At 35.5% G+C, this 16,870-nt stretch overlaps 1 protein-coding gene across 11 annotated transcripts in view; it reads left to right on the top strand.

Moving 5' to 3' along the window:
* Nucleotides 1-16,870, top strand: part of LOC105834480 (disks large 1 tumor suppressor protein) — a 401,711-nt gene that overhangs the window by 311,527 nt on the left and 73,314 nt on the right. For 10 of the 11 annotated variants that reach the window (XM_036283261.1, XM_036283260.1, XM_012676990.3 and 7 more), the window contains 4 exons: nucleotides 4,246-4,521; nucleotides 6,922-7,134; nucleotides 10,480-10,645; nucleotides 12,844-12,982. In XM_036283261.1, the coding sequence (XP_036139154.1) occupies nucleotides 4,246-4,521; nucleotides 6,922-7,134; nucleotides 10,480-10,645; nucleotides 12,844-12,982 (794 nt within the window). The remainder of the gene's footprint in view (nucleotides 1-4,245; nucleotides 4,522-6,921; nucleotides 7,135-10,479; nucleotides 10,646-12,843; nucleotides 12,983-16,870) is intronic. The other variant, XM_036283262.1, reaches the window with a different exon arrangement.

The following is a 16,870-nucleotide window of genomic DNA, read 5'->3' as shown; positions in this document are numbered from 1 at the left end:
TAGCGCTACCGCATAATCGCGTCACTAATCGCCAGCTAATTCTCGCACGGACATAATTGCTGCCGCGCGCATCGTTGATAGGCCGCACTCGTATCGTCGAGCGCGCCGCTGACGAATGCATAGCTCGTCGCTGCAACGATGCCGCGTCGGGTTTGGAGAACGGAAGAGGGACAGGGAGTGGCTTAACAGAATAGCATAATTCCAGCGCGATTAATTCGCGATCACCGCAATATGCATGGGGCATCGCGCATTGCGTGCGTCAAATTTGCGCGCGGCGGATTGTCTCGATACGCGCGCGCGGCCGATGCAGGAGGATCGGAATGCGTCCAGGGGTGCATTCCGATCTGCGTGCGCGCGCGCGCGCGCGCGGGTGAGTAAGAGGGAGAGAGGAGAATGAGGGAAAGAGAAAGAGAGAGAATGTGTAGAAGCACGGGATCCTTTCGCCCTCCGTACTATCTGTTTGTGTTGCAACATGATCGGAATGGCACGTACGTAGATGGATAATCGCAATGACGATCGACCCGCATATCGTGCGAGGTCTTTAACTTTGCACTGATAAATTCACATGTCGAATTTCATTCAATTTGAGTAATTTTTATTATATCTATGTAGACGGTCATTGTTCCTACTTAATAAGGCGTTGATTTAATTATAATAAAATAATTGATTTGAACAATTCAGCTATAAAATTCTTAAATTTGACTCAAATTTAGTTTATTATTAACTTGAGTGCATATATTAATATGGACGTAGCTTATTTTTGGCAAATTTTGAAAATTAAGCAAATCAACCACAGAGATGATTTGATTTAAAATTATAAATTTCGTCACCCATGGGAATTAAAAATAATAAAATGTCATTTAATTCGTAAAATTTGTTTGAATTTGATTCTTTAATATTTAACACCATACGTTGCATTAAATAATTGTAAAAAATTTCTAACGTGTTGGCAGCTTTATGCTGATAACTCTGAATTCAATATCGTCAGTTTCGAAAAGAATTGTTTTACCTAATTTTCTGTTTCGTTACTATACAATTGGAAAATTAGTGTTAAACTTAATATATATCGCATATTTTAAACTCTTACTTAATTTTTTTGTGTTTATTTAACACAAGATGAATATGTTTGGAAGTAACATAAATATTATGTAAGAAATTAACATGAGGAATGTAATACTTTGACACAATTGAAAATAATGTTGAGTTATATTTCTTTAGTAAAATATAACATTTATAATATATTGACACGTACATTTTATTTATTAATGTCTTAGAATTTACATTTTAAAATTGCACTATTTTACGACTTTACTCAAATTAACTCACAACATCGCCGGACAAAATTAAGGCATTTTGTTGATGTTGCTTTGAACGTAATCGTAATTGCGCGTACACGAATATGAGTGTATCAGGCTGATACATCCGGGGATACGCAATGCGTCGTACTGCGGGAACGTGTCTCTAGCATATTATCCTACGGCTTAGTTGGCTTTTGATCCGATTAAAATGGTTTTGCACTCCAATGGATCATGCATAATTGCATTACGCGATCGTGCACCTGAAGGACTTTTAATGGCTGCTTTTCTAAGGAAAACTCGTGCTATTTCATTAAGCATACAATCGTTTGTAAGTGATTGTAAATGGATAACTAATCGAACATGAATTTTTTCACTATTAATAATTAGCTTGCATATGATAAAAACCTTTTAACGAGGGACAATTACAACATTAAATTATAGTTATTTGCTACAGACAATTAAAAATGTTTCTTGCGATACATTCTCGTGCGTGAACATACGTGAAAAATTTTCTCTTTTTGTTTTTTTTATCTGTGGTGATAGAATCTAATTTTTAATATAGGATAAATTAGGGTATGATAGTCATACGGAGAAGATGGCCAATGGCTATAATTTATTTAATAATTGCTAGTAACTGTTTTTGTAATTATTTTTAAAGATAATCAATATTTACTGTAGTTTATGCGGGTATACTATTTGAAATAATAATATTGTAGATATTATATCACGTTTTTACTTTTGACTGCCTGCAAAATTTTTCATGTATTCATTAAAAATTGCCACAACGTCAAATAAGTTAGTTATGGTTGAGTTGACACAATTAACATTATTAGACACATAATGAAGATATGTAAATTGTAATGTGTGATTACATCTTTTCTTTCCTTTTCTATTTTTAAAATAAATGCTATGACTATCTTTCTCTCATAATTTGGATAAGATAGGTCACTTTTTTGGAGGTATTATGTATATATTTTATAAAAAAAGAAGAAATTTAAGTCACGTACCTAATATTTTAAATTTGATGTATCATAGATTTTTTTAGCACTGACAATGAATTAAATAGATGTTAAACTTATACTTTTAAACATTTATTATTAAAAATGTTTAAAAATAAAATTAAATTCGTGATAATATGTAGCAATAAAACTAAATATGTAAAATTATAAGTTTTTTATTATTTTATAAATGTTAAGTACATAAAGTATGTATGGCCAACTGTTTTATAATATTATAGCCATCTTTTCCCTAAAAGATATGAAAGATGGCCAATGTTTCAATATTTTGATAACATAAAATTTTTATTAAGTATTTTCTCTTTAATGTCAGTAGTCTTACATGCTTTTTCAGCTTTCAGCTAAATACCAAACGCTATCAAAAAATAAAAATAAAAGTATGTTTTTTGCATTTTAAAAAACTATGCCCATAGTTTACTCTATAAGTTTATTCTATACTTATTTTGACTTATTTTAGTGTACTTTTTGACACTTAACTCAACCTAAAAACGCGTATACAGTAACCAATAAGGAAGATGACTGATCTTTAATTATTTTGTCATTATGGAACGTTAAAACGGCGTCACATGCCAACGTTACTTAAAGTTAATTGGACGGAGTCTTTTAGTGCGCTCGAGTTCCTATAACAAACTTCTTTGCTGTTCCAACTCCATGCCTCTCAAAATTTCCCACTACGTATGTTAAAAACTTATAACGAGATAAAGTTTGCATGGAATTAGTCAATAAATAAAGAATCTCCAAGAGTCTATTTGTCAAAATCTGCCTTTGACACTCCCGATCTTAATTGTAGCTTCGAGATCTTAATATCGCGAGATATTTCACTTAACTCAGTCATTCAAGAGAGTTTCAATTGAAATAGTTATTTTAGTTCTCTTCAAGACATTATAGTTTATGTTTATCAGATATTTTCCATCATCCTGCATGCCCGCACGCGGCACGAGAAGGATGCATTCTCTGATGAGAAATATGGCGTTTCGATGTCCCGCCGCGCGTCAGCTGGCGTCGAGAGCTTAAACGGTGCTCCTTTGTTCCCGCGTAACTGACCGCTATCGATCGGTAACATTACATGACCTAATCTGCTCTTATGTGAGGTCTCAGAATCAATTAACCGCTTAACCCTCCCATGGCGTCCGGAGACTTTAAATCTCCCGCGCAATTAGAATTATGGGTTTTGCACGATCTCGCGTGACACCATCGTTAACCCTCCGACTCTCACCATAAAAATTCTTTCTTTCGATAAAGATCAGGAAGTTTTTGCTGAGTCCGATTAATAACAGTCCCTGTAATGCACACATTTGCCCACTTTCGCCTGTAACTCTTCGCTAATTCTAACTCCGTTATTAAAAATTAAAAAACTCAGCAAATTGGATTGAATAAAATTTATATCGCGTACATTATATATATCTATATATATTGCAGAGAAACAAAAAGAAAGAAAAATTAGTTGAGTTATTACTGTTTTAGGATAGGCCTTTTAAATATGTATACAGAAATAAGCAAGAAGAAATTACAATAGGACAAAAAATTGAGAGAAACAAAAATAGAGAAAAATAAAAAGAATGAAAAATAATACAATGCCAATTGAAATACAGAGTAAAAACTAAGCATGATGTAAATGAAAATATAAGGATAAAAATGAAATAAAGGAAGAAAAAATTAATGTATCGCTATTTATTAAGTATTTTGAAGTATTGTCTCCTCATGTGGGAACATTAATCGATTGACATTAGACTGACAGCACCAAACATATGTAATTAAGACAAATAAACAGTAGATAATAAAACAAGTGTACGTAAAATAGAAAAAAATGTTTTTTTCATAAAAGTGTGTATGTGAGAGAGAGAGGGAGGGGGGGGGGGGAGGGAGAATGAAAGAGATAGATAGATAAAAGGAATGAAGATAATACTAAATGCGCGTGTTTCTGTTTTCAGGTGAACGGCGACGATGAATGGGACTACGAAGACATCATTTTGGAGCGGGGCGGGGCGGGTCTGGGTTTTAGCATTGCCGGCGGCACAGACAATCCCCATTACGGCAACGACACCGCCATTTACATCACTAAGCTTATACCGGGCGGTGCCGCGTCCGCGGACGGCCGGCTGCGTGTCAACGACACGATACTGCAGGTGAACGACGTGTCCGTTGTCGACGTACCGCATGCGGCCGCCGTAGACGCGCTCAAGCGGGCCGGCAACACCGTGAAACTGGTAAGCTTCCATCCCCCTCGATACAAACGCGTTGTACAAGTTAGTTGTTTCTACCGCCGTAGATCGCTTTGTTGCATTGTGAACCCTTCCAAATGCTATCAAGGCTTTCAGAAACATCATCCGAATGCCCCTATGTATACCCAGTTTATCTTTGTTTAATCCCCTCGGGTGTTTCTGAACGCACAATTACAATAAACATATTTGTTGATGAGATAACATTTTGTATCAAAAACGAAGTAGCTATCGTGATCAATTGTCAGAATCTATTTGTAAATAGTGATATATTAGTCAAAACATCAAGAGAAAGAGGCCACCATCTAATTAACCAACTGATTAACGTTAACTGACGCATTAAAGATGCCGCGCACGGTACCTGTGCAAACTGACGTATGCAAATCCCAAATCCGAATTTAATTGAATCGTACGCGCGGTGCAATGCAGCACACATTGTTACTGTGATCACATGCCATATCATATGCACATCTCAAGTGCACAGATTTAATTGTGCGACGAATGTGTCGGGAATAATTGAATTGCAAATGCTGTAATGCGTATGCTTTCTGCTGTTAAACTCGCCCTGCGTATGCATATTCAATTTCTCGGCTACCTGCCGATGGTTCCTAGCCGAGTACTCAATTAAATTCTGCTCAGATATTAAGGCATATATCGTTGTCGGTGTATTATCACTATTTACTTAACATATGCATTTCAATTCGTCGAATATCAAAAGATATTGGGATGGTACTTCGGGCATCATCTGCCAAGCTCTTTGGTTCCAAATCAAATGCGATTTTAATCGTTTTCGTACGTCGCTCCCTGTCACGCGTTGCTCTCCGCTCGTTTGCCTCGAACTTTCCTTGTTAATTTTTCTCGTCAAGGTGTCCGCCGTCTTTTCAGTTTCACGACATTTCAAGTCTTAGAAAGTTCTCCGCGAGATTGACGGCCTTTCCCCGGATTCTATATTTGTCATAAAGACGCGTCGAATATCTTCGGCTTATGTCTGAGGAAAGTCCCGAAGCGACGATCACTCACCCGGGCCTTTCGAGATTCCTATGGCCGTTGGCAAAGTCACTAAGGGATGAGGGAAAGTTTCGATGGGATCGTTCGTTACATGCCTCTCGGATATACGTTAATGTCACCCTCCAAAAAAAAAATTCCCAAGTGGATTGTCGCTGTATCTACCTTTTCGAAGGAAAAGCCGATGTTAGTGCGACATAAAAATCAAAAGACGTCGATTATTGTGGAAACTTTAGTTGGATATTTTTCTAAACGATAAAATTATTATAATAATATATAATAATCACGTTACGATGTTTCCAAAATTCGGAGATAACACATCAACTCTTTACCATTTCAAAACAACTTTTTTGATGACCGCCGGAAATTTTTGAGGTACTTGAAAGGTCGTACGAACTATGCGCGCGTTATTAACCCTCCCAAGTTGGAAATAACGATGAGGTAGACATAAAAGCGTTTACGATCGGACCATTCTAGATATTATTCTGACATAAAGTTGCAGCTATCCCTCGTTGCACGTAAACGCATCTTTAGGACAGGAATATGACTGTCATAACAAATCCAATTTGCTCTCGATTTATGGATGACTCACAATTAAATTTAACTCAAGGTTAAGTGAATTACTGCATCAAACGTGATTTTTTATTTAGTCGTTATATTCTATCGCATTTACTAAAGTACAATTTAAAGATCACGTAAACGAAATAATGCTTGATTTGTACATATTAAATTTGTTAAAATTTAAATTACTTTTATTTATTTAAATTTACACACACACACACTCACACACACACATATATATATATATATGTATATATATGTGTATATATATATATATATTTGTTTTAGATATTATGGAATTAATAGTTATAAATGAACTAAGTGGAAAGAGTTTTCTCGCGTATTTCAATAAATAATTTTAATATTTTAAACGTGTTTACGCCATGGTGAAATGCATCAATCGGCAAACGAAACATTAGTCAATTCTTCCTCCGTGAGTGCCGAGTTTAATTAACGTACTGAACCACTTCAGCAACGATATAAACGATCCTTTAAGGAGAGTGGCGCCGAACAGGAACAAATCCACTTTATAAATCTCACCGAGTAAACGAGAGTAGTTTGAAAAGGGATATATCTCTCCGATCAGCTATCGGGCGGGCATTTAATTACGTGGAGATTCATTGTTACACCGGGAATGAAAGAGCGTGCAGAGGAGCTTCCTTTTTTTAAACGCTTCTCAAATGAAAGCGACGTTCCTTTAAAATTTGAAATTTCGTAGGATTAACTCATTGATCGGTCATCCGCGATACCTTTTGACCCCTCTCCTTCCTCACTCCGTCTACCTGCGCTCAATTAATGTCATGTCCGCGCATCGATTTTCAGTATGTACGCCGACGGAAACACACGCAGTTGATGGAGATCGAGCTGATCAAGGGTAACAAAGGCCTTGGCTTCAGCATCGCCGGTGGTATCGGTAATCAACATATACCAGGTGACAATGGAATCTACGTGACCAAAATCATGGACGGCGGGGCCGCCCAGGTGGACGGTCGCCTCGTCGTCGGCGATAAATTGGTAGCCGTCAGGAACGCTCTGGTAAGTAAACATACATACCAAGCCGTTTGTTCTTTCGCGTCGTACGTTTGTTTCGAAATGTCCGCGCAATAGTCGACAAAGATTTAGTCGATCATATTTTTCGCAGGGCGAAATTTTTCTCCTACTCTTGGTCTTTAGTTTCAATACGTATTTAGAGGATTATAATAGGTTATAATAGGAATTGAGCTTTTACTTTATGCCTCGAAAATATCGGAAAATTTCCTGCTTTACTTAAAAAGAGCTTTTCGGTAAAATCTCTTCAAATTCTTCACAGATTCTATTATAGTTTGTAGGTTCAAAGGAGCTCTATTGGAGTGTTTAAAGCATCAAAATAGGTGTAAAAGGTTTAATTGAGATTGAAAGTAGGAGGAAAATTTCGATTATTATATAAATACAAGACGCATTCGATTTTACATAACATCATACCATAAACGTTTTGAGGTGAATTATTATAAATTTGCCTGTGCATCATACAAAAAGCATTTTTTTAAGTAGCGTGTGTTTACAAGAAAATAAAGTTGTAATTATTTTTCATTGTGAAAAAAACTAAAAAATCGTATCTTTTTACGATATTTCTTCCTTCTTTATTTCCCTCTCTCCAAAGCTAGAGAGATAAATGTAGAGAAATAAATCGCTCGCGCTTTCATGCTTAATTGACCGTGACTCTGTCTCGCGATAACAATCGTTGTATTGTAAAAATAATTCCGATTACCTTACAATCTCGCACGTGCTGTTTGTTAAATTATTATTTAAAGAATCGATATCGTACATTAAGTGGAATAAAATATTACATTGTATTACAGGAGTAAAACGTAGACTGTGAAAAAGTTTCAGGACATTATCGTAAACTGGGAAAATTCTTATGTCGAAAGTTTAATCAAAGGCCGATCTCAAAACGAGAGATCTTATCCTTGTGATTTAAAAAATTTTATAGTAACGAGATAAGTATTCAGTAAGAACTCATAAGTTACATGGGTTTGCAAGAGATATCGAGAATATATGAAGATAAGACTTTTAACTGCTATTCTGATAAAGTCTGAATATCTCATCGTGAATCTTCTATCGATTTTAGAATACAGTTGAAAATAAAAATAGAAGAGAATTTATTTTCTTCGCTTCAAAGAAAATAAATTCGCGAACGGAGGACGCACGTATAAATCGCCGTGAAAAAACGAGTTGCGGCATCTACGGATAAGTCTGGGAAGGGGAAGAGAACCATTTCGAGTTTTATAATTACTCCCGAAAACTTCGAGCTTACGCGCGCCGAAACTAATTACCGTACGATCGATAATTACTTTGCCACGCGGGAGAATAAAACGTAGGCGGCAAGAAAGTTTCGGGACACTGTCGTAAACAACTGATTGCGAGTAAATTTCCATGCCAAAAATTTAATTGAATCTCAATTTGCCCTCCTCTCGGTCCCTCTTCTCTATTATAAATTTTAATAAAATTTTATAATCCGGTGAAAGGAATTCGTGACATGAGTTCTATGGGGCTACTAAAAATATTAAAAGTGTTTTTGACAATCCTAAGAAACGTGCCACGAGTACCTTCCACCGAATTATAAAATTTAAAATTTTAAAGATTCTTTTTTTTCTCTCTCTCTCTCTCTCTCTTTTTTCCATCTTAGAGAACATACCTTACAACGATAATAAACATTTCTTTATTTTCTCTGTCTCTCTTTTTTCGAGAATGGATCAAGGTTCGATTAAACTTTATAAAAATTTCTTTAGTTTTTTTTCTTAAATAAGCAATCACATGTAAAAGTAAAAAATTCTCGATTTTAGTTTTGCTAAAAATTAAAAATAATTTGTCTCAAGACTTTAATGCCTCATTCTTCTATTTGTTATATCGACATCGTAATTTGTGAGAAATACAAGAAAAATATGTTTTTAATAAATTATGTACAAATTTTAAGAACACATCAACGCTCGTATCTCGATTCACTTCACTAGCGACTATCATTCTAGAAAGGTAGCAAAGGTAAACCTTTCAACGCACTTTTGTAAAAGAGAAAAAGAGAAAGCGCCTTTCCATCTTATGCTCACATTGTGCACTTCACCTTCAGACGACACTCATAAATCAAGCTAGTCGTTTGGCAGTTTTAATCGGTGCTTTTTTGGCGCGACTCCCACAGATGGGTGCTTTAAAGGTAGTGAAACCGCTGAAGCGAAAAATCGTAAACTAGCGAAGGTCGACTTGCCGTCGACTGGAGTTGTATATCGCTGACGGAAGGGCTATCAATTACTTTAGTGGTATCTTGGAAAACTGCTCTAATCTGTTTTTCCTATCGGCACGGATTTTTAGAAAATAAGGATGTTCGATCTTACTTCACCGGTTAAAAACACGAAATCCGTTCAACCTTACACTTCTTTAATTCGCCTAGATATATAATTCGTTAATATATTTTCTTTTCGTAAAAGATGCTGTAGTGACATTACATTACTTAATTAAATTATTTAAAATTTTATAATAAGGAAGAATAAACTTTTAATAGTTATGATGTAATAATTATTCTAATTTCTTAATTAAACTGATAGAAATTATATTTTATCACAGTTAGAGCATATTATTATTATTTACTGTTTAAAATGATGCGAATATTCACGATTAATGAGGTGCACTCCGCTATAGAGACTGTGCTGGTCTTTGCGCTCAGTCAAGTCGATAATAATCTCCGATTGCCTCTTAGTACCTTAAAGAAGACAATCGTAGTGGATGAACAAGGGTGAGAACGAAAGGCGACCACGGTTGACAGGGGAAATTGAATGGGGAAAAATCAATTATCGAAGGCTCGTGACATCGTGATTGAATCGTTTGTGCGCGTCCATGCCTATAGTTTGTGTCTCAGAGAAACAGTCTTTTCTCGTAAGGGAAGGGAGGGTGAGTTGCTTTTGATAAACAGAAGAGAAAAGCGGCATTTCTCGAAGAGCAATATCTGCATGAATAAAACATAATTCGCAGGGAATTAATGCGACATGACATCACTATAAAAATATCTTGTTTGATATTTTGCGATGCAATTTTATACTTTAATACCAACGACAATTTCTAGCTTATTCTGTATCACTGACGTTATAATGTATATAATTTTGATCTGCGAAGAAAAATAGGTGTTTATGGCCGGTATTCATAGTCGGATCTTATATTTAAGATCATCTTAAGTATTGTCTTGAGATGCCATCAGCCAATCACAGAGCCGTATTAGCATCTTAAGATATTGCTTGAGACGATCTTTAAATAAGATTCGACTATGAATACCAGCCTTAGTGATGATTCAAATAATTATTTTTGATCATTGATGGTGTTAAATGCATATCATCGAAGAACGCATATTGGTTCCAGCAGGGCGATAAAAATCTGGAGAATGTGACACACGAAGAGGCAGTGGCGACCCTGAAGGCGACCCAAGATCGCGTCGTACTTTTAGTTTCAAAGACGGAAAGTGGTATCATGCCTCCACCTCCTCCTCCTCCAATAGCGACGGACAATTCTCTCTCGCCTCAGCCACGTAAGTCATTAAATTTTCTTAATTTTTTGCGTAAACTGTAAACAAAATCAGATACCCAAAAAATTAATATAATAAGTATTTATTTCATATTTAATTAGCGTTTAATCCGAAAATAGTCACCTAGATTTTTTTTTCTTAAATCATTACCTGTTCTACAATTTATTTGAGATTATTATGCATAAATTTATACGCAATATTTTTTTAAAGTAAGAGGACACAAAAAAAACGGTAGGATTTTTTAAATAAAATTACTGCACTGAACTTTATTTTCTAACTGGAGTGTAAAAACTTCCCGGTTGACTACTCCCGGATTAAAATTTAATTACATTTCGAGTCGCATCAAACAGATTTCAGAGGTAAAATATATATTACTCCAATTTCATATTTTACATACTTACGTATGTGAATTTACTACATTTTTCTTGTATATAATAATTTTATATTGTGCATTTGAAACGATGAGTTTAACATAATATAAACGCAAGGACTCGATCTCGTTGATTATCAATCAAGTAACGAAATAAAATCGCAGTGTAAAACCTGTGATTTTATTTCATCGTCCGTGATTTACGTGACGAGTATAGTTAAAGATTCCGTGCGCGTTTTAATAACCGACCATCCGCAAGAAATACACTTCACCTCCGTCGTCGCACCTACCGTATTTCTCACCGCCACTTTTCCATCACGAGATCCCGATCGAAATAATAATTACGGCATTCTATTAATTATTCAAAACCGTCGCAACGTGTTGAAATTCAAATCAACTATGGCTTCCGTAACTCCTCCGCTGGTTGGAAATAAACGCGCGGACGGAACCCCCGCGATTTCCGCCCGTCGACGTGCGGAAATGAATTTCTGATCCGTGGCTCTTCTCCGTCAGCCCGGACTTTTACTGACGGCGCGATCAGGCCGTAACTTATTCATCAGTCTCATCAAACAATCCTCATAAAATTCACCTCGAAACGCACGCGAGCAGCACCTTACCTCTCTCTTTTCCACATTTATCGCGTGTGCTACGAATGCAACACACCGCACGTCGAAAACGTTCTTCGATCGGGGAAACTTCGAGAGTGTGACGTTAAAGTTTCATGAGAAAAGAATGATATCGAGAATTGATCTCCTCGGCCTTGCTTTTGAATTTAACGAAGTTACTTCTATGTGTAAAATTGATTGAATGGATGTAGAGATTGATTATTATTGGCAAACAGTAACGTTTTTTTAATGTTACGCGAAAGATAAAAGATTGCTTCTCGGATAATAAAGATATCGAGGTACGCGCCGTAGCTTCACCCCACGGTAATATTTCCGTATTTATTTTTCTACAAACGGGAGAAAAACAGCGCAGTACAAGCGCTATAGTGCGCCCAACCGCGATGTAAGCGGGGAAAAAGCGGGCTCGACGGCGGCAGTTTTGTGCCGACTGAATTCAAATTGCCCCTTTAATGCTGCCGCATATCGGTGCCCCGCGGGATTATCCGAATATTTGCTTTAATCTCCAGGCATAACCGGGAGTTTCTCGGAGAAGCCACCTCGATGCGAATAAACAAGTCTGCTCCAAATTGAGATCGTTATTTTCTATCTCAATTTACTATTTTTTATTTATTATTCTTGCAATACTTGCAGGATAATAAATAACATTTCAACGCGCAAAATACAGTCTCATGATAACGATAATAATATTTTATTGCTATATATATGTATATATATGTAATGATAATAATTATTAATATCTACGATTATGTTTACCCTCTGCTTTATTTGATATTTTAATATATTAATATTATTTTTTTATAATTTATATATATTATCTTAAATACGCGAATTTTTGTTTGTCCTTAGTGACACGGGGAGATCAGATTATGGGACAGTTGTTTCAACTTCTTGATAAATTTACCTATCAGATAAGTATGTGTCTATCTTCATTTTTTTTTTTTTTTTTTAATAAATAAAGACATTTATCTGATAGGTAAGTTTACCAAGAAGTTGGAACAACAGATTCTAATTATGAATAATATATGTATAAAATTATTCTGTCGTGGAAATAGAGACTTACCAGGTACATCGGCGGCTGTTTACCACCGGACAAATTTGTTATCCATTATATTAAATATAATGGAATAGTAATAGGAAACATCGCTCTATTGAATTTCCCACACATGTATACTAACGGACAGTGTCCTGAATTTTTTGTTTGATAGGTAAGCAGAACGGCTCCGTGTCCGCGATGGAAAACAACACCGCGGCACTACCGTACTCGCAGGAATCACGCCACGCGTCCTCTCTTGCTCTGCACGGCACCGGGACACCGCGGGCAGTTTCCCAGGAGGATGTCTCACGGTGAGTCTCTCTCTCTCTCTCTCTCTCTCTTTCTCTTCCTCTTCTCTTACTATTTTTTACGAGTTTCCTACGCGAGTCAGTCACTTTTGGTCAGCATCTAGCAGTCCTTTTACGAAGATTGCGGTGCAACGTACCCGCCACCGTTTCTCTCTCGCTAACATAAAACAGGGCTCGTGCGCCGGTCACGTCCGATACTTTTGGGATGCATCGAGCTCTCGCCATCTCTCACAATCCGTGTTCGCTCGTACGTGATTTCATTTAATGCCGCGTTGCGAATTACACGAGCGGCACGTTTTATATTCTATTTTCTCGATAATAACGCGAGTTTGCAAGCTTAAAAACGTAAATGCGCCGAAGATATAGGCTATTCATCTCGCGTTTCCATCGGCGATTTATCGAACTGACCCGTTGACCAGTCGTGCAAAACGTGGTACTAATTTCAAAAGTAAACCGAATGAAACGGATAAACTGTATCGGCCGAGTGTTTCCAAGGGTTCGACGGGACAACGCGAATCGGTGAAGGGTAAAGAGCTTGCGGTAGGGCCGGTGCGCACGAGCTAATTGCCGATGGATTAGAGGCTTATCGAATTGGCCCGACTATGCCGTGGAGGTGGGATTGGTTCGAACACATTATGTACCTCTGCTGGAGGCTTACTCACGCCAGTTTGGGTCCTCCTATTGACCTGTCCGTTCGTTGTTAACCCCTCTTGAATACTACTGCTCCAACATTGCCGTGTACCCTGGACTGTTCGGGTTAAGGTCGTCACCGAACACCGTGCGAGCGGAATGGAGGATTAGACGAAGCGGGAACGAACTTAGAATCGACGTCGAATTATCTGTCGAAGTCTTTCATTGCGTTTTAATGAATTTTGGTCGTTTCTTCGCATGCATATTTCAAACTCTTGCGTTTTTATTCCATTTGTCTTTTTATATTGCTTTGTGTTAGTTAATGTAGAGATTTATTATACAGACTCTATTCCTATTTTACTCAAAATAGGATAAATTCGATAAGAAAGTCTAACCTGATTTAATTTTTTATTAATTTTATTTTTTGTTAAAAAATGATGATTGATGAGAGTAAAATTTTCGTCCGATAGAGCATAGAAAACTTGATTTCAATTGAGAGAAGGAAATAGATAAAGTAGCAAGGAACAACTATTTGTACTTTTAACTATTATTTGCGCCTGGTTGGTGGAAGTCATTTTACAGTTAAACATTACCATGAATGGAATATTTCATTAAGCGACCAGCCGCCGCGAAAGTTTCACGCACCTGTGCGCTGCCAGTCCGCTGTCCATTTATTCAGTTTTCCGTTATAACCGCGTATAAATTTCGCCGCTCGCGTCATTTTTCGAATACAAAATCCATTTGAATCACATGCAGAATTCTTTTCTTTTTTTTTCATTTGATGTTAATTAATGATTCTGTGATAACGTTCAGCGCGTAATGACTAATCAATGAAAAGATCATTTATTGTTATGTTCATCGCATTTATATCGCAGCAAAACAAGTCTGAAGAGGCGATATTGACAGATCTAAATATGTATAAATATATAAAAATGGAAAAGTTGTCAAAGTTATACGTGAATTTAATTTGCCGAATATCCTAATCAAGCGATATAAAAACTAATATTTCTAAATAATATTTAAGGATCGTTCATGCACGATTCTCTCAATAGACACGAATTTTTTAAAGTATCATTTTGTTTATGTACAAAGTATATGAATAAATAATATATAAAAATGAATTATTTTTAAGATAAATTTAATAAGTTTTTAATATTCTTTTAAATTAAAATATTTTCTAAATATTAATATGACTTGAGTTTTGTAAACGCCATTTAGATTTGACAACTTAACCTATTCTTGAAGAAAAAAAATTTAGATTAGTTTTATATATAAATTTACCAAACAAAATGGCAAAATAATATATAATAAGTCAAGGAGTGAGATTTAAGATTTTCGGAAGAAAAATGGTTATCAAATATCTGCAGATTAGACACATTAAACACACACACACAACATGGATTGCAAGAACTGCAATTTCACATATTTTACGATTTTTAAAATTAAACATTAATAATAATGAACTGTCTGCATCGTATATATTGTTTGTAGTCATTAGAAAGTTTATTATTTATATTTTTATAATCTAGTTTTTGGTTTATATTTGGTTTATATCAGTAATTATTAAAAGAAAAATTTATACTTTCGTTGAAAAATTGAACTACTCCTATATGAACTAAAATTTTGAAACTTTGAGAGACTTTTTCTACCATATATGTACGGCAAGCTTACCTCACATTTTACGAGAACGTGTATTGACACTTAAATAATAATTCCTGTAAGAGCTAAATCTGCAGTATTTTACTGTGTGCATGAACCACCTTAATAGTAAAGTAAATTCTGAGGAAGATTTTCTTTTTTTGTTATTAATTAATTTTGTCATTTTAAAAGTAATTTAGAAAATGTTTTTTATGTAGACTTTTTTAATAACCATATAAAACCTATGACAAAATTAAAAATTTTTTAAATATTCTATATGGAAGATTTATTTTTGGGAGTGATTGAATTATTTAATGGAAAACTGATAAGTAATAATAGTAAAATACTATAATTAATAAATGTATATTTGATATGGATAAAAATATCAATTACAAAAATAAATTTTAATTATTTTTATTTTGATGTCCTTTTTTTTTCATTATTATTATTTACTAAATATTGGATCCTTTTTTGATAAATTATTAATAAAATAAGTATTGATTGGTAATTTCTTATATTTTTAACATTTTTTAATTCAATTTTAATTAAATTTGATGCTTTCAAAAGTAATACAATTTAGGTTGTGGTATATTGTAAAAAGGCTTATAATAAATCAATTTGCTATTGAAAGGTTAAATGTTGCAAATAAATATTCGAAACGTCAATCTATAATTTCGAGTCTTTATTTGTGTATAAATAAATATCAAAATGTAGCAAATATTATAATTTAAATGGTACGCATTTGGTAGCGCTACAGTTTATTTTTGTTTTATTATATGATTGGTCATTGATTAAAAATTGCAGCAACGCACCTTAAACTCACACGTTAATTAAACTTCATCGCCGAAAAAACTTGTTTCTTCGATTATCCTGTTATCTCGAAGCAGCGAATTTTAAGCAACACATTGTGCCTTGTGTTTCGATAAAACAATTCGCGCGCATACACGGAAGAGAAAAATATCACGAAAGAAACAAAGAACTCTCGCGTACCCGACGGACTATAATTTTTATCTCGTTTGATTGAAACAATCTGAACATTGATTGGCGGACTTGTCTTTGTTTCCCATGGCTTCGTTTGACATGTATGTACGCGTTTGCGGTTCGAAAACCTTTTTCCCGAGTAAATTTCTTGTTCGTTTTTTTATTCGTGTGGTTCACCGAACACGTCTCGTCGATGCCGCGCCGAACGCGCCGCAAAATGCATCTGCATTTTTGTTGCGCGATGCTCCGTGTCGCGACGGATGCTCACGACATATTCGCAAATATGCATTCTTAATTACTCGAACGTGTCCGAGAATGTCGCACTCGTTGAGTCGTCGCCTATACGTATATCACAATCATATTCGAGGCTTCGATATAATTTGTCGATGTCGAGAATAAATTGTCGTTTTGTCGTATTTATTCTGCAACCATGCATTATCGGTGATATCATAAGTCCACGCGATTCAAAGGATTTATTCCATGCCATTTTAAAAGATCTGCTCAGAGATTTGCTTGATTAAATTTCTCATTAATTACGATTTTTTTCGATTTGATACCGTAGTTATCACTAGATACTACTCCCGAGTTATAATGTAATCCGCAATCGTGTATGCATTACGGGTGGACACATTCGGGTGTGCA

The sequence above is a fragment of the Monomorium pharaonis genome, chromosome 2 (assembly GCF_013373865.1).
Source record: "Monomorium pharaonis isolate MP-MQ-018 chromosome 2, ASM1337386v2, whole genome shotgun sequence".
Taxonomy (NCBI): Eukaryota; Metazoa; Arthropoda; class Insecta; order Hymenoptera; family Formicidae; genus Monomorium; species Monomorium pharaonis.
This window is presented reverse-complemented; position numbering and strand designations above follow the sequence as displayed.